The 19,680-nt window shown below is 38.1% G+C and overlaps 1 protein-coding gene across 1 annotated transcript in view; it reads right to left on the reverse strand.

The window, feature by feature from the left end:
- Nucleotides 1-19,680, reverse strand: part of LOC134674153 (lactase-like protein) — a 33,341-nt gene that overhangs the window by 12,736 nt on the left and 925 nt on the right. The window contains exons 2-6 of the mRNA XM_063532208.1: nt 19,479-19,582; nt 19,166-19,313; nt 18,899-19,065; nt 18,501-18,627; nt 15,069-15,199 (exon numbers count right to left, since the gene is read on the reverse strand). Of these exons, the coding sequence (XP_063388278.1) occupies nt 15,069-15,199; nt 18,501-18,627; nt 18,899-19,065; nt 19,166-19,313; nt 19,479-19,582 (677 nt within the window). The remainder of the gene's footprint in view (nt 1-15,068; nt 15,200-18,500; nt 18,628-18,898; nt 19,066-19,165; nt 19,314-19,478; nt 19,583-19,680) is intronic.

Here is a 19,680-nt window from a genome sequence, read left to right on the forward strand (position 1 = left end):
ACCTACAAAGAATATATAGCCTACAGGTAAGAATTCTTAAATCCATTGTACCACTAAAAATTAAATATAAATATAAACATAATTATGAAGAGTTATTTCAGCATTGCAAAATAATGAATGTATATGATAAAGTGAAGCTAGCGATAATATTAGAATATAGACATAAACTGGGAAGTCTGAATAGGTATGATAGGCCAAATAACCTTAGAGTACTGATAAATAAAAAACATTTCAATATACCAAGTAGTAACAACTATTATGGACAAAGAGTCTGGTCGAGTTACTTGCCACACATCCTAAATAGTCTTCCTAGACATATAATAGATAACTTACAAGATAAGCCTCATAAGCTGAAACTAATGTTAAAAAAGTACTACTTGAACTGATTAAGTTAGTCAAAAGCTAATTTAAAATAAATACACATTATATAAATTAGATTAAAATATAGTAATAATAATGTCAATGATGTAAAAAACCTCTCACTTAGCTAATAATCTATTATAATGTAGATTAGGTTAAGTTAGTCCTTAAAAAAATTGTAAATTTTATTTATAATAAACAGTTTAAATTTTAAATTTTTTTTTTTTTTAAGATAAAATGATATTAGAAACCTCAATATCATTTTTGAAGACCTATCCGAAGATACCCCACACGTATGGGTGTGATGAAAAAAAAAACATTTGTAAGTTTCAGTTTTAAGCATGGGGGACCCCCAAAAGTTATTGTTTTTTTTTCTATTTTTGTGTGAAAACCTTAATGAGGTTCACGGAATACATCTACTTACCAAGTTTTAACAGTATAGTTCTTATAGTTTCGGAAAAAAGTGGCTGTGACATACGGACGGACAGGCAGACAGACAGACAGACATGACGAATCTATAAGGGTTCTGTATTTTGCCATTTGGCTACGGAACCCTAAAAACGGAACTCTTATAGGATCATTCGTGCGTCTGTCTGTCTGTCACAGCCCATTTTCTTCAAAAGTCCTGGACCAATTAAGTTGAAATTTGGCTCATTTTGAGAATCTCAAATATATTTTTTTTGTAATTTTAAAATAAATAATTTAGACGTTATTTAAGAAAATAGCCAAAAAATAAGTACCTAAAATTACTATCCCCTCCCTTTATCTCTGAAACTACAGGATCTAAAATTTTGAAAAAAAAAAATACAAAATAGGTCTTTACAATAGATAACAGGAAAACCTATTAGAAATATGCATTCATGCGTTAGTCGGACTAATTACTTAATTAGTTTTTGATCCGACCTCTACGGGTTTTTAAAGGCAATATACTCGCGTTTCACAATACAAAAAATACATTGTTAAAAATTGGGTAATGTACGGAACCCTTGGAACTTAAGTCCGGCTCGCACTTGGCCGGTTTTTTTGGAATTTCCCGACACTCCATTTTTTCTTATTTATTACATCTGATCAGTGATCTTATCTCCGATTATTTTCAAGAGTTGGCTCAATGTTACATAACAAGATACAGTAGAACTGTTATGATATGATAACTTGTCAGATATCACCATCTCACGTACACGTCAAAACAGATTAGGTACTTAACTTCTTGTCTCTATAATGTGATAGAGTACCTTGAGCAACAAGGGGGGTAAGGGGTTGTGCACAAATCACGCGAGGTGTTTTTGCCTACATTTTGACCCCCCTCCCCCTTGGTGATATTTGGTGAGGTGTTTGGGTAAACCACATAACCTCATGTGTATTTTTTTGAAAATTTTCCATCCGACCGGTCAAGGCCACCCGCTCCAAAATAGACTCGCTATTTTGAAGTGCGGAGTGACCGGGCAAGTGCGAGTCGGACTCGCGCACGAAGGGTTCCGTACCATAATGCAAAAAAAAAAACAAAAAAAAGTAAAAAAAAAACGGTCACCCATCCAAGTACTGACCCCTCCCGACGTTGCTTAACTTTGGTCAAAAATCACGTTTGTTGTATGGGAGCCCCATTTAAATCTTTATTTTATTCTGTTTTTAGTATTTGTTGTTATAGCGGCAACAGAAATACATCATCTGTGAAAATTTCAACTGTCTAGCTATCACGGTTCGTGAGATACAGCCTGGTGACAGACGGACGGACGGACGGACGGACGGACAGCGAAGTCTTAGTAATAGGGTCCCGTTTTACCCTTTGGGTACGGAACCCTAAAAAAGTATCTACGGTAGGTATTTTTTCTTAGTTTCATTCACTGTAGAAAAATACACGTATGGTCTCCCTAACGTGATTCCCTCCCCTCCCCTAAAGTGATCTGTCGTGATTTTTTTCATGACCCCCCAACCCTCTATCGAACCTCGCGTGATTTGTGCACAAGCCCTAAGTGAGATATTGGAAATATTGGAAACGAGGGTGATAAATCCCCAGCCTGCGGCTGTCAAAATTAAAGACACAGGTTCCCAGTATTTTTACCCCGGGAGTTACACACAATGTAACACCCTTACATCCTTGCGAAGAAAAAAACAGAGCGAAATCATTCTTAAATACGTTGACATTTCAAACCTTCGTCCGCCATATTTTCATTATTTGGTTAGGCATCAAAGGCAGTTAAGCCCCGATTAAAAAATTGTGTAAGTACCTAAAAATATTTTAAAACGGCTATTAAATTACACATAATAGTATTAAATATTTTAAAACATACCTAATTACAACAAACAATTAATAAAAAAAAAATTATAAACGTCAGCATCAGCCTACTGATTGTGTGAGATAATACGTGATTAATGATAATACTCGATATTAAACTTTCGTGTTACTATTAAACTTTTAAATTGTTTATACGACAACGGTTTCACTCACTTGAATTTTTAGTCGCTATTGGCGACATGTATTGGCGACGGGCCCGAAACATGTCGCCAATAGCGACTAAAAATTCAAGTGAGTGAAACCGTTGTCGTATAAACAATGATAATACTATACTAATACACAAATAAAACTGCAAATTATAGCAAACATGGTTTTTAGTTTTTTTTTTATAGAGTGTCATTACGAACCATAAAGCAAATACTGCCTGCTAGTTTTTTTTTAATGGATGAATGCCACGATGCTGTGTCACAAATATCTGTGAAATGAAAATTAAAAAAGAGGACTTTGCCGGCCTAGGCCTGCAAGATTTGTATGAAATTCCATTAACTACCTTTTGTCCTAGCCGCACCTGAAACGTCATACTTCGCAGCCTATTATAAGGAACATAACATCAATATTTCATTGCATGTTTGAGAAATAGTACATTACTACAGAGGCCGGGACGAAAGGGGTTGCCGGCCGAAGACATATAGACGGCCGAGCGAAGCGAGGCCGGATAGGTCTGAGCGCGGGCAACCCCATTTCCCGCCGAGGTATTGTAAAATACACAATAACACCATAGAACCACTCTCGGCACGACCACTTGGCGCCACGGTTAACAGTCAACTACCCCCACTCCTGCCGGTGCAGTATACTACATCCCTTCCTTGTTAACGAAAATAAAAGAGTTCTGATTTGTTTTGACTTATAATCATTCAATTATTTGGAAATCGATACATTTTTATATTCCAGTTAATTATAGATTCCACACGACAATCATATTAATCTTCATTTTGATCTTGGTCCGGGTGGGGTGCATTTTCGCTATTTTTATTTATAACAGCCCATTCACCAGTTTCAGCTTTCTTGAGGTGAACAACATTTCTGCGATATTCTTTTCCAGTCACGTCATTCCTTACTCTAACATCACCACCGGTTACGTCTGTAACAGTGTGCGACTCAGGATTAAAGTTGGGAGTAAGGTAAACGGCCCCAAGTTCGTGTTAGTACGTTATTTCGTTAGTTTTTTTTATGGCGCAAATAATAAGGAATTCAAATATCTTTTATTCAAATTATACATATGAAAAAAATCTGTATCATTTAATCTCTTCAATAAAATGATAACCAATATTTTAGTGATTAAACGAAGAGTAATACGACGGTCGAAACTGTTAGACGGCCGCGAATAGCTGTGTTGTATGGGTGCACTTTTTTTAGGCGTAAGGTGCGCGCTCTCACTTGTTAAGCTTATAGGAAGGAAAAGCTAAACCCATTCGAATAAAAGTTTTTGGGAGTGTTTCTGTGGGTTCCTTAGTAATTGATTTGATAAGAAAAAAGATTGAATATATGCATAGAAATAACTTAAAATTGCAATAAATCGACTCACGAAATAGCGGTCATTTTATCTTACGTGTGTCTCCTATTTCGTGCCACTAACGAATCAAGGATTTTCTAGATACATTTTGAGTGCTTGTTTTTAAATATAACAACAAAGATAATTAAAAAAATAAATTAGAAAACAATTAATGTATTTCATGAAGTTTCGTATGAGCGAAATTCGGTATATGTTTTTTTCACTAGAATTCTCATAAAACGAGTTTGAATGTGACCCGAGTTAAAAATTTTTAGGTATGTTCCACGTATATTCTCATATTAACTACTAGCACAAGTTTATTTATTATTGAAATTTGATTTATTTTTGTGTATGTTTATTTTTAACGTATAAGATAGTAAATTTTTTTTTGGTAATAATTCTTATTTTTAATTATTTTTAATTTTTTTAATTTTATTTTTTTATTTTTTATTTAAATTAAATAGTTTGACTTTTAATCAAGTATTAAAGTACCCATATTATTTACCTAAGTCTTAATTCAACCATTAAAGTCGACGAGTACAAAAAACTTTCAGCTAGCTCTCAATTTAACATTTTTTATTATTATTATTTTTAATTTGACCTTACAATTATTCGTAAGTAGGTAAGACCGTTAAATATTTAAAATGATTATCAGCAAATTATCAATTTATCACCAATTACTCTAAGAAAACTTTATGCCGAAACAGGGGACACGAATTCACGAATTTAGGAGCTGACCTAAATTTGTATCACGAAATGGGAGCCAAATAAGAGGTTCACGAAAAAATTCATATAAACAAAAGTTTCAACTAAAACCCTACAGTTTATACATTAAATTATTAACAAAGAACTAATATAACATATTCAAAAGCTTTCAAGGTATTGATATGTTTAGTAATATTTAAAAAAAATACACAAACTCTCAACTCACTCTCAAGAGCCTTAACCTGCCGAAACAGGGGCCCTTTACCTTAAGTTTGTTATCTTTTATTAAGTTTTTTACGTAGACCTTTTCACCGATTTCTAGATTACTATCTGCTGCTTTCCTCTTCCTATCCGTATATTCCCGTCCCTTTTCTTTCTTTTCTTTATCCCTGTCTCTTACATCTGAATCGAGAATTTTGCACTCCATATCAGCCGCTGTGGGTATTTTGTCTCGGAACTGCCTTCGGAAGAAGAGTTCTGAAGGTGTTTTACCTGTAGTGGAGTGTGGAGTGCTGTTGTACATAATTAGGTATTCTAGGAGATCATCTTTCCAGTTCTTTTTTTCTACTTGGCTGATTTTCAGCCGTTTAAGTATATCTCTGTTTTGGCGTTCGACTTCGCCGTTCATCTGCGGCCAATACGGAATCGTTTTGTATATTACAATATTGCATTCCTTACAGAAGGTCTTGAAGGTCTCGCTGGTAAACTGATTACCATTATCGCATGTCAAAGTCGCAGGATATCCCAAACGGGAAAATATTTCTTTTAGGACTCTAACCGTGTCTACAGCCGTGATACTTCGCATAATCTTGATTTCTTTGTAGCGACTATAGTAGTCGACGAGAACCAGTAAGTAATCGTTTGATGGCAGAGGTCCTAAAAAGTCAACCGTAACATCGATCCAGGGTTCGACTGGAAGCTCTCGTCTCTTACTAGGGTGTGGGGCGTTAGGTGCCGAAACGAGTGTACATCCTTTACAGGCCTTTACTCTGTTTTCAGCGTCTCGATCTATCTTCGGCCACCACACTTTAGTTCTGAGACGAGTTTTCATGGCTACAATGCCGGGATGACCTTGATGTGCCGCTTCCAGTACTCTGTCTCGAAGTTCTTTGGGGATAATCAATTTGTTCCCTCTCAAAGCAATATTTCCTTGAAAACAGATCTCAGCTTGGAAAGCTTTATAAGCGCTGACCGATTCATGCCATTTGTTTTCATAGATTCCACTTTTAAGCGCCATTATTTCTTCATCTGTGGCACAGACGGCTTCAATTTCTTTTAGTGGTACTGCTGTAGGCTTGCTGTATTGTACGATCGCATTAATATAATTTTCATTGTCAAACGGTTTGGGACTGATTGATTGGCAAAGCCGAGAAATAGGGTCGGCAATATTGTCTTTGCCTGGCCGGTAAATCACCTTGTACTTGTAAGCCTGCAAGCGGAGAACCCAGCGCTCAATACGTGCGCACGGTTTAGATCTGGGACCAAATATGGTTTCCAAGGGCTTGTGGTCGCTTATAATCTCAAACTCTTTGCCGAACAAATACGTTTTAAAATGTTCGACAGCCCAGACGAGGGCCAAGGCCTCTTTCTCGGTCTGGCAATACCTTTTCTCACAATCAGTTAGGCTCTTGTTACCGAACGCTATGACACGAGGGCCATTTTTACCTATTTGTATCAGTACCGCCCCAAGACCCACGGGAGATGCATCAGCTACTATTTGCGTTCTGTCAGCTGGGTTATAGTAGCCCAGCGTTTATATATTGGACAACCTCGCTTTTAAAGTATCAAACGCTTGTTCTTGGAAGCTAGTCCAATATTTGCCAAGGTCGGTCGTTTTGCTCAATTTAAGTCGTACAAACTGACGAAGGGGCTCCGTTAATGATGCCAAATTAGGGATCCACTTCCCCACATAATTAACCAACCCGAGAAAACTTTGAATCTCCTCCACATTGGTTGGTCTTTTCGCCGACTGAATGGCTTCGATATATTTATCAAGTGGTTTTACCCCTTTAGCAGTGAGTTCATGGCCAAGGAACTCAATTTTATCAGTCTTGTAAATGCATTTGCTTTCATTAAGCAGGACGTCGTTGTCCTTCAACACCTGTAGGACTTTCTTAAGCCGTGTATCATGTTGTTTTTCATTAGATCCGTATATAATTATGTCATCGATGAAGTTGGCGGTACCTTCACATCCTAACAACATCTTCTCTAGCACCTTTTGGAACATTTCCGGCGCGCATGACACTCCAAACATTAACCTTTTGTACCGAAATAATCCTTTACTGGTACTGAAGGTTGTAATGTGCCTGCTGTCTTCGTCAATCTCTAGTTGATGAAAAGCATTTTTTATGTCAAGCCGAGAAAAGTATTTCGCTTGTCTGAAATGGGGTAGCAATTCATCCATCGTAGGAAGAGGGTGGTTCTCCCTTATAATAGCTTCATTAGCCCTCCTCATGTCGATACAAATTCGAAGGTCGCCATTCTCCTTGAGCACGGGCACCATAGGCGATACCCATTGCGAAGGCCCGTTCACCTCCTCGATGATATCAGCTTCTTGGAGTTCTGCCAGTTTAGAATTTACTTTTTCTTCCAAAGGTATCGGTATTCTTCTATACGGTTGGATAACCGGTTTTACCTTATCATCGATTGGGATTTGAATTTTAACACCTTTGAATTTGGGAAATGTCTTACTGATGTTGTTAACCGGTATGCCAGTCTGAAGGACACCGAGCTGTTTTGCAGGTATCCTTCCCAACAGGTTACGCGATCCGTTTCGAATGACATATAGGGTAGCCGTTGTTTCAAGTCCATCGCGAATGTATATCTGTGCCTCGAATTTCCCCATTACATCCAGTGGCGTTTGACTGCCATAAGGCACTAATGTCTTGTCAGGATTTTCGATTTGATTTGAGGTTTTCACGTTATGGCTCTTGAAATATTCCCACGTTTCATCAGTAATGATATTGCACTTACATCCAGAGTCTATCAACATCTCAACAGTGACACCACCGACCTGACAGTTGATAACGTCATCGTTATCTAGATGGAATACATAGTCCACTTCTTCGGTATCCTTTTGTGGATGGTCAAACTTTTGCCTTATTGCTTTATCAAATTTTTCATCTTTTTTGTGTTCAAATTTCCGCTTTAGTTTTCTAGTTTAACAGTAATCTTTAAAATGTCCGACAATCCCACATTTCAGACACTTTTTGTCCCTAGCAGGGCATTCGGGTGCAAAAGACAAATGTTTATTGTTACCGCATCGGTAACAGGTCTTTGAGGTACCTCTAGCTGGTAATTTCTTAGTATCAATTTTATTGACGTCCGATTTATCCGTGTCACCCGCCTTAAATGATCCAGTTTTCCCAAAAGTGTCTAGTTGCCTATTGACAGTCTCCAGTGTGGTAGCTATAGTGATCACTTGGTGTAAAGTGACACTATCGCCGGCCGACAAAATCTTTTTCCGTAATTCAGAGCTATTTCCTTTCTCAATGATTTGATCGGTTAAATGTTCGTCCTTTGCCGTAAATTTACATTTGTCAGCCTGTTGACGAAGTCTCACAAGAAAAGCTTCAAACCTTTCGCCTTCATCTTGTTTCATAAGTCTAAACATGTAGCGTTCATAATATCTACTCTGCTTAGGAGAAAAATAAGCGTCTAATTTTTCCATAGCCACATTATAGACATCCACGTCATCAGCTTCTTCGGCGTGAGCCCCTGGCAAATTGTAATAGACTTCTTGCAGAGCAAGGCCACCAAGGTGCAATAAAGTGGCCCGCTTGACCACATCTTCCTCAATATTAGCGGCCAGAAAGTATATCTCAAGAGCCCGTTTCCATTTTTCCCATCTTACACCGACGGAAACCGGGTCGCCACCACAGTCGAAATGGTCTAAACTTGGAATGGTTGATGTTACTTGTGCCATTTTGGTGCGATCTGTAACAACAAGTGATTCTGTATAGTTTAATTTGCAACTACACAGGATCCACTGAGCACCTAGTCAGCATTCACCACATGACCACATGAACCACATCACACATCATGACCACCATATCTCGTAAACATCCACAACCAGGTCTGTCATATTGACCTCTCGTACAAGTCTTCCAAATCACTTCTAAATGCGGCCTGTCAAATTGACCTCTAATAACCCACTGTTACTTTTAATCACAGCAACCACTGTCTATCATATTGACCTTTCATATAAAAGTCTTCCAAATCACTTTTATTATTACATGGTCTATCAAATTGACCTCACATGTATAACTCTAACTCGGGCAAAACCATGGCCTATCGTATTGACCTTTCATACATATAAAGTATTCCATAACACTTTTAATATCTACATGGTCTGTCAAATTGACCTTTCATACCCGTATAACAAAACAATAACAACAGTGAAACTATGGTCTATCATATTGACCTTACGTGTAGGTAACTGTACACCCGCCATAGGTAGGTACCGGCATGGCATGGCCCGTCGTATCGGCCTCTTAAACCAAACGATCAATATTACCACCATACCTACCCTAAGATTTTATTTATTTAAATACAGTCATTCATATGTACAACAACATACCGGAATTTACTTTTTATAACATTCGTAAGCATATCTTGCTTATGAAAGCGAATACCATTCTATTATTTAGCCGTTTGATAGCACGCGTCATCACAACAAATAGCGGTGTAGTTGTAATTAAGCACCACAAATTAACTACAGCACCGTTAATTTAATCCGTATTTTAATGTAGTAAATATGTATATTATTAAAGTTTTTTTTTAATACTTAATCATAACCTTGGTAAGTACTAGAGGATACTACTAAAGGAATCGAGTAATAATTATCTCATCATTCATTAACGGTAGGTACTTTCCGATCATACTAAAGTTAGCTGATTTCCATCTAGGTAGGTACTTATGGTCGCAATGCAAGTAAACAACACAATAATGCATCGAATCATTGCTCCACGCTGCACGCCAGCCGGTGCAAATATCGTAAACAAGACAGTTACCACCTTTTCCATCAACTGAACCGTTAATTATGGGTAATAGTCGTAATTGTTTACTTTTAATATTAATTTCATAGCCAATAAACAACACCTCGATATAAAGTTCGCTTCCCATTCGTACCTACAAGTTTTAGATTTTAAGTATTTAGGTACCTACTTAGTGTTCCTTCCCTTTCCTTTAAACAATTAAGTAGTTTTCCTGAATGTACTTACATTTTCCTCGTTCGCCACTTGTAAAATACACAATAACACCATAGAACCACTCTCGGCACGACCACTTGGCGCCACGGTTAACAGTCAACTACCCCCACTCCTGCCGGTGCAGTATACTACAGGTATGTATAGTGCTTTTCTCAAACATGCAATGAAATAAATAAAATAAAAAATCCACGAAACCCAAGTTTTATTTATAGAAAAAACTAAAAGTAAACTACACCCAAAATATAACCAACACGTACCTATATCATTATCACGCGTATGTTTTACACGAGTCGTGTATTTTTACTACCCGTATATTTTCATGTATCTTTGATTTTTTCGCCTTGTATCCGTCTGACTGTCGTTTTCGTCACATAAGTTTACATAGTCTTTCATGTTGATATCATGTTTCACATACATCGTTGCTTTATGCATGGAGTAAATAAGTATAATTTCCACAGTGTTGACGAATTTGTAGTTACATTCATTTAAAATATGCCACAAAACTGTTTCTAATAAACTGTAAGCCATTTTTCTTAGTTTCTCAAATAATAAAATTGCCATAAGCAACCATATACATACTTCGTCTTTGACTTGGCGTCAGAGGCAGCAAGTTATTTAAAATCAATTCTACTGCTTATGCTGCCAATTCCAACACCTACGATTACAATTAATATTAATTTCATTATTTCGTCGGAACTCATATTAAAGTCAAAAAATCAACAACGCACCATAAATCCAATAAAACAGAATTAATATTTTTCAACTTTACCTCCATAACAATTTAAAAAATATAACTACGCGTGTTTGAGTAGACCTTTTTACCGCTAACGTTTAGATGAAATATTTTAAATGTTTTTATTTGTGTAGTTAAATTTATAATTTAAAATTATATAATGTATTATTTATTAAGTTCATGTTGATTTTATACAAATAAAACTGCAAATTATAGCAAACATTGTTTTTTGTTATTTTTTTATAGGCGTAGTGGCAGAGTGTCATTACGAACCATAAAGCAAATACTGCCTCTAGTTTTTTTTAATGGATGAATGCCACGATGCTGTATCACAAATATCTGTGAAATGAAAATTAAAAAAGAGGACTTTGCCGGCCTAGGCCTGCAAGATGTGTATGAAATTCCATTAACGACCTTTTGTCCTAGCCGCACCTGAAACGTCATACTTCGCAGCCTATTAGAAGGAACATAACATCAATATTTCATTGCATGTTTGAGAAAAAGATATTTTATTAAGTTAATAAAGGTGATTAAACTACTTACATAACTTACATTGTATTATGGTACAAAACCAAAAGGCAAGTAAGTGTCGTCTGACCCCCGTACTAGTGTGAACTGTATCACGGTGGGCCAGGATCCACTGTCCTTACATTTATTTTATGCTTAGCAATTATAATATTTTCTCAAACATGCAATGAAATATTGATGTTCTGTTCCTTATAATAGGCTGCGAAGTATGACGTTTCAGGTGCGGCTAGGACAAAAGGTCGTTAATGGAATTTCATACACATCTTGCAGGCCTAGGCCGGCAAAGTCCTCTTTTTTAATTTTCATTTCACAGATATTTGTGACACAGCATCGTGGCATTCATCCATTAAAAAAAACTAGAGGCAGTATTTGCTTTATGGTTCGTAATGACACTCTGCTACTACGCCTATAAAAAAAATCAAAAAACAATGTTTGCTATAATTTGCAGTTTTATTTTTATAAAATCAACATGAACTTAATAAATAATACATTCTATAATTTTATAATTTTAAATTATAAATTTAATAACATAAATAAAAACATTTAAAATATTTCATCTAAACGTTAGCGGTAAAAAGGTCTACTCAAACACGCGTAGTTATATTTTTTAAATTGTTATGGAGGTACAGTTGAAAAATATTCATTCTGTTTTATTGGATTTATTTATTTATTTATTTAAAACTTTATTGCACAAAAGAATAACTTAATGTACAAAAGGCGAACTTAATGCCATGAGGCATTCTCTACCAGTCAACCTTAAGGCCAAGCAGAAAATATTGTAGGCGGTGCATTAGAAAACCAAAAGAGAACTTATCTAGAAACAAAATATATACAATGTACATACATACATATATCACACGATTCTTTAATAAATATGGCATTAATACATAAATATAGATTAATAATACATACATATATTATTTATGATTATGTTATATGATTTATGGTGCGTTGTTGATTTTTTGACTTTAATATGAGTTCCGACGAAATAATTAAATTAATATTAATTGTAATCGTAGGTGTTGGAATTGGCAGCGTAAGCAGAATTGATCTAGACACGCGGCAGCGTGTCAAGCCAAGTTCAAGCAAAGGAACTGGCTAGCCAGCGCCGAGTGTAATATTACACGAACCACTTGGTGCCACTTTTGACCCTTCTATAACTCAAAACATCTTTGACGTAAACACATAAAACTACGTGTGTTTAATTATATCCATAAGGATATCTAGAAGCCCAAATTTCATGAAGCTAGCTCAAACGGTTATAAAGGTATGAAGGTCAAAAAGTCGTAAATTTTAAGACTGACTTATGACTTATAGTACCTAAACCTAACCTACTTCCAGATGACCTAGAAGGATGAAATTTGGAATCCAGCTTGATTATTGTGTGTAACCGTAGGAAAAAATCTAAAAATAAAATAAAGTTAAAAAATAGGGGGGGTCCCCATACAAAAAAACCACTTTTTATTGGGACTGACATATAAGTACCTAAACCTAACCTACTTCCAGATGACCTAGAAGGATGAAATTTGAAATCCAGCTCGGTTATTGTGTGTAACCGTAGGAAAAAATCTAAAAATAAAATAAAGTTCAAAAATAGGGGGGGTCCCCATACAAAAAAACCATTTTTTATTGGGACTGACATATAAGTACCTAAACCTAACCTACTTCCAGATGACCTAGAAGGATGAAATTTGGAATCCAGCTCGATTATTGTGTGTAAGCGTAGGAAAAAATCTAAAAATAAAAAAAAGTTAAAAAATAGGGGGGGTCCCCATACAAAAAAACCATTTTTTATTGTAGCGTTGGAACCGTTACAAGCAGATATTTGAAACTACCCCAATATATGTATTATTATATTTGCTATATTAAAATAAAGTTTAGTCAAAAAATAAGTGGTGTCCCCATACAAAAAACTTGTAATACGCTCTAAACAACCGGCCAACGGTGTGTCGTCGGTGGCGCGTGGCACCACATAATTATACAAAGAACAGAAGTAAAAACCATACAGCGGAAACACAAGAAAAAACGTTAAATCTCAATACCTGCCTAGTTTTCTTTACAAAAAGTATTGATATCCCACCAAAAACATAAATGTAAAAAAGGAGAGCCAAGTTCAATACAAAAATTATGCTTGGCTGTGGGGCTCGCCGCAAAAAGAATGGAGATCTAAATGAGTGCCACTGCCAAGTTCTATGCAAAATCCAAATATGTATTTATAGGAACAAAATAACATTATAAACAAGTATTAAACTCTATTTCTTTGCTTTATTGGATATCTATAACAATTGCTGTTATTAAAAAAATGTGAGATCTTAAAGTAGGTTAGATTTGGCTTGACCAGGTTTTATCAGAATTACAATATATATAAAATTATTGATATAATGAAAACTGGCCAAGTCAAATCTAACCTACTTTAAGATCTCACATTTTTTTAATAGCAGCAATTGTTATAGGTATCCAATAAAGCAAAGAAATAGAGTTTAATACTTGTTTATAATGTTATTTTGTTCCTATAAATACATATTTGGATTTTGCATAGAACTTGGCAGTGGCACTCATTTAGATCTCCATTCTTTTTGCGGCGAGCCCCACAGCCAAGCATAATTTTTGTATTGAACTTGGCTCTCCTTTTTTACATTTATGTTTTTGGTGGGATTTTAAATAACTTGCTGCCTCTGCCGCTAAGTCAAAGACGAAGTATGTATATGGTTACTTATGGCAATTTTATTATTTGAGAAACTAAGAAAAATGGCTTACAGTTTATTAGAAACAGTTTTGTGGCATATTTTAAACGAAAGTAACTACAAATTCGTCAACACTGTGGAAATTATACTTATTTACTCCATGCATAAAGCAACGATGTATGTGAAACATGATATATATATTTTTTTTATTTTAATTTATTTAACAGAATTTATATGAAAGACTATGTAAACTTATGTGACGAAAACGACAGTCACACGGGTACAAGGTGAAAAAATCAAAGATACATGAAAATATACGGGTAGTAAAAATACACGACTCGTGTAAAACATACGCGTGATAATGGTATAGGTACGTGTTGGTTATATTTTGGGTGTAGTTTACTTTTAGTTTTATCTATAAATAAAACTTGGGTTTCGTGGATTTTTTATTTTATTTATTTCATTGCATGTTTGAGAAAAGCACTATACATACCTCGGCGGGAAATGGGGTTGCCCGCGCTCAGACCTATCCGGCCTCGCTTCGCTCGGCCGTCTATATGTCTTCGGCCGGCAACCCCTTTCGTCCCGGCCTCTGTAGTAATGTACTATTACATATTTGTATTACAAGATAGTAGAAACGTAATATTTAACATGACGACAAGGTAAACAAAAGATGAATAGCAAAACAATCTCTGAACATCTGGACTGCGGCCGTTGCCGGGCCGTATTATTAAACAAGTAGTATATGCAAAAACTTAAGATACATTTTTTTTTTTAAACTTTATATTTAGCCCCCACCCCACATCTGGCGTCTTTCGAGCGTCGGCGTCTACAATTCTATGGCCGCTGCTCGACGCAACGCCGACGCAGCGTCGACGCAACTGCGCAGCGACGTCATTTTCCATAGCGCTGACCAGACGCCAACAGACGCCGACGATCGAAAGACGCTAGATGTGGGGGGGGGGGGGGGCGGGGCTTTGGTCAAACTCTGCTCCGCTCGGCTCAGCATTGCTCCGAGCAATTATTAGGGTTGACCAACACGATCACTTTTTCTACGCCTTACCTTGATATAGAGGCTTGTACTCCGCCTCGTAGAGCCTGTAGGCCTTCGCGTGCGCGAGCAGGATGTGCTTGGTGCACAGATACGACCCGCGCCCTTCCGACTCCAGCCCTGGAGCTATGTAGCCCGTGTACCTGGACAATACATCATATATAATCATATTCTAGGTTTTTTATATAGATAATAGCAGGCATACAAGCAGATGAATCGTCTGATGGCAAGCAATGACCGCCGCCCATGGACACGCAAGACGCAAGTGAATTACCGGCCTCGGTTGTATCGGTCCATTTTATGCTATTTAAGATGTCCCGGTATGATAATAACCTCCAGTCAACTTATAAGATATTTAATACAATTTCAAAGCAATTCGTGCAAGTATTTTCACATCTTCCCAATGTTTGATTTCAACCACTGACTCGCTAGCCGTGACCCTAATAGCATTTTCTTGTAGGGATTTTGTTGGGCCTTTGTTTACGTAATAGTTGGGCAACCGTTATATTTGGCCGTACGATTTGCTGGAGGGCCCTCGACAAAGGCCCTCCCGAAGATTCCCAATAGAGGGCCATAAGAGTAATTTTTTCGTTGGGCCTATTTAAATAAATCATACAATTATTCAACGGTGGTGGTTTTGGTTGGGCCGTGGTTGGGCCTATACACATTTGTTTGATGGTTGGTTAATTGTTACATTTGGCCGTACGATTTGCTGGAGGGCCCTCGACAAAGGCCCTCCCGAAGATTCCCAACAGAGGGCCATTAGAGTAATTTTTTCGTTGGGCCTATTTAAATAAATCATACAATTATTCAACGGTGGTGGTTTTGGTTGGGCCGTGGTTGGGCCTATACACATTTGTTTGATGGTTGGTTAATTGTTACATTTGGCCGTATGGCTTGCTGTAGGGCCAACTGCAAAAAAATAAAAAAGGGCAAATTTTTCGTTGTGCTTATGTTTGCAAATTTAACAATTACCCAACGGCAAGTCAGGTAGGTCGGTAGGTAGTCGTGCACCAGGTTGAAGACCCAACACAGCTCGTCTCACAAAGGGCCAACATTGTAACTTTAACGTTGGGCCTTGTGTAGGATTCTTACAATACTACCGTAGGTAAATACTTGTGTAATTTATAGTGTGCCCACAGTCTAATTATGTAATGGGCTTTTGTTTACGAGTCCTACAGTTACCCTACGTTAAGTAAGTGGTTGTGTAATACGACGTTGGGCCTTTGCTGATAAATATTACAATTACACTACGGTAGGCATTGGTTGTATCCACATGAAGGCCCTAGGCAGCAGTTGTTGTTAATCTTCTCTGTATCGTTCCAATTTTAGTATATGTACTGCCGAAGCAAGTACACTTACTATACACTTTAATTTGTATATATACTAACCACACTTCGAAACTTCGTAAGCGAGATTTATGTTTTTTGAAATTTAAATTGAGAAAATGTTAGTAAAATCAATTTTTTTAATTTATGTATAAATTTTATAGTTATAGCTATTAGATTTATAAGTTACTTTAAAAAAATATTATGATTATATCCGGAATAATCGAGAAAATAACTATAACTTCGATGTTTGGAGACAGTAACGCCATCTAGTGACGCCACAAGCAAACTCAACTGGTATTGTTGGGCATCAGTACCACAGCCAATGTTGGTAAATGCGATATTTGTGCTCACTGGGCCAACGAATGTTATCGTTGTTTAGCCACCGGTACCAAAATACACAAAGGCCCATTGTTAGGCGTCAGTGCCACAGCCAATGTTGGTAAATACGATATTTGTCATCATTGGGCCATCGGATGATATCTTTGACTAGCCAACGTTACCAAAATACACAAAGGCCCATTGTTGGGCATCCGTGCCACAGCCAATGTTGGTAAATGCGGTATTCGTCACCATTGGACCAACGAATGTTATCGTTGTTTAGCGAACGGTAGCAAAATACACAAAGGCCCATTGTTGGGCCTCAATGCTACAGCCAATGTTGGTAAATGCGATATTTGTCGTCATTGGGCCATCGTATGATATCGTTGATTAGCCAACGTTACCAAAATAAACAAAGGCCCATTGTTGGGCATCAGTGCCACAGCCAATGTTGGTAAATGCGATATTTGTCATCATTGGCCCATCGGATGATATCGTTGATTAGCCAACGTTACCAAAATACACAAAGGCCCATTGTTGGGCATCAATGCTACAGCCAATGTTGGTAAATGCAATATTTGTCGTCATTGGGCCATCGCATGATATCGTTGATTAGCCAACGTTACCAAAATAAACAAAGGCCCATTGTTGGGCATCAGTGCCACAGCCAATGTTGGTAAATGCGATATTTGTCATCATTGGGCCATCGGATGATATCGTTGATTAGCCAACGTTACCAAAATAAACAAAGGCTCGTTGTTGGGCATCAATGCTACAGCCAATGTTGGTAAATGCGATATTTGTCGTCATTGGGCCATCGGATGATATCGTTGACTAGCCAACGTTACCAAAATAAACAAAGGCCCGTTGTTGGGCATCAATGCTACAGCCAATGTTGGTAAATGCGATATTTGTCGTCATTGGGCCATCGGATGATATCGTTGATTAGCCAACTTTACCAAAATAAACAAAGGCCCATTGTTGGGCATCAGTGCCACAGCCAATGTTGGTAAATGCGATTTTTGTCTTCATTGGGCCATCGGATGATATCGTTGATTAGCTAACGTTACCAAAATACACAAAGGCCCATTGTTGGGCATCAGTGCTACAGCCAATATTGGTAAATACGATATTTGTCGTCATTGGGCCATCGGATGATATCGTCGATTAGCCAACGTTACCAAAATAAACAAAGGCCCATTGTTGGGCATCAGTGCCACAGCCAATGTTGGTAAATGCGATATTTGTCATCATTGGGCCATCGGATGATATCGTTGACTAACCAACGTTACCAAAATACACAAAGGCCCATTGTTGGGCATCCGTACCACAGCCAATGTTGGTAAATGCGGTATTCATCACCATTGGGCCAACGAATGTTATCGTTGTTTAGCGAACGGTAGCAAAATACACAAAGGCCCATTGTTGGGCATCACTGCCACTGCCAATGTTGGTAAATGCGATATATGTCATCATTGGGCCAACGAATATTATCGTTGTTTAGCCAACGGTACCAAAATACACAAAGGCCCATTGTTGGGCATCTGTGCCACAGCGAATGTTGGTAAATGCGATGGTGGGCCAATACAAAATTAATGTTGGCTACGGAACGAACCTCATCCCAACGTTTTCCCTACCGTTGGCACCGTGGGCCCCAACGAAAATGCTACTAGGGGATGTGCCACTTCCAGAATATTCTCAACATTCCAGAAAAATTCTGGAGATTTTCATAAGATGCCTCATGCCTGTTTCCACATAGGTCCAGCCTAGATATACTATCAAACCACATACTTACCCAACGTCGCAGACGACGGTAGGCTCATTGATGGTAACCCAGGTCTTCACGCGGTCTCCGTACAGGTCGTAGACCACACGGGCGTAGTCCGCGAACCAGTCCGAGATCAGCGGGTTGGTCCAACCCCCTGGAAATCAATCTTGTTTTAGAACCACTGACCTACACAGACACGGCATTTTGAAGCGTTTACAAAGGCATTTTAAGAATTTTGATTTACCTACATTACAGAAAACTTATGTCTTCCACATTTTATGTGATTATATCAATTGAATTGTATTAGACAAAAGACGTTCGCTGGAAATTGACCCCAAGGATCTCCATCGCATGAGCCGTGGCAAAAATGCCGGGATAACGCGAGGAAAATGATGAAGACCAGAAAACCTTTTGTTTGGTGTTACCCAAGTCCTGGAGCGTCTGCGGCAGGTCCCAGTGGTAGAGCGTGATCACAGGCTCGATGCCCTTCTCCAGCAGCGCGTCGATCAGGTCGCCGTAGTAGCGCGCGCCGTCCTCGCTCACGCGGTTCGCGAACCCCGTCGGCAGCAGGCGCGGCCACGATATTGAGAATCTGACCATGTTACACAAATATGAGACGAAATTAGGTTATTTTTATACGTTCTTCAAGGAAGGTGGTATCTTGATGGTGACTGTAAGAGTCATGTATGTACCTGTAGAAGTCCGCATGAAGGTCCTCGAGCAGCTGAACGTCCTCCCTCCATCGGTTGTAGGAGTCGCAGGCCACGTCGCCGGTGCTTCGGTCGCTGACGGCCTCCGGTCTGGTGTGCACGAAGCGGTCCCAGATGCTCTCGCCCTTGTCTGATCGACCATTCAATATTTATCATTCAAATCATCACATATGTACATAAATTACATCGGCTAACATGAGGAAAAAAATCAAAATTTACATTCAATTACTTTGCTACTCTCGTGGATAAAATGTAAGCTGCGCATCAGTTTTTGAAGAATAAAGAAATCATTTACCGCTGGCGTTCCAGCCCCCCTCGATCTGGTAGGCGGCGGTGGCCGTGCCGAACTTGAACCCGGCGGGGAAGCGCCGCTCCGCCGCCGCCACACTCAGCACCGCACTGCATACATACACAAGTTAGGTTAGACATTGAACCATCGCACTGGGAGACTTCCGCACAAGATCGGCCGAAGTGGAGGCATACAGTGAGCACAAAAG

Source organism: Cydia fagiglandana, chromosome 19 (genome assembly GCF_963556715.1).
Source record: "Cydia fagiglandana chromosome 19, ilCydFagi1.1, whole genome shotgun sequence".
In the NCBI taxonomy this organism is placed as follows: Eukaryota; Metazoa; Arthropoda; class Insecta; order Lepidoptera; family Tortricidae; genus Cydia; species Cydia fagiglandana.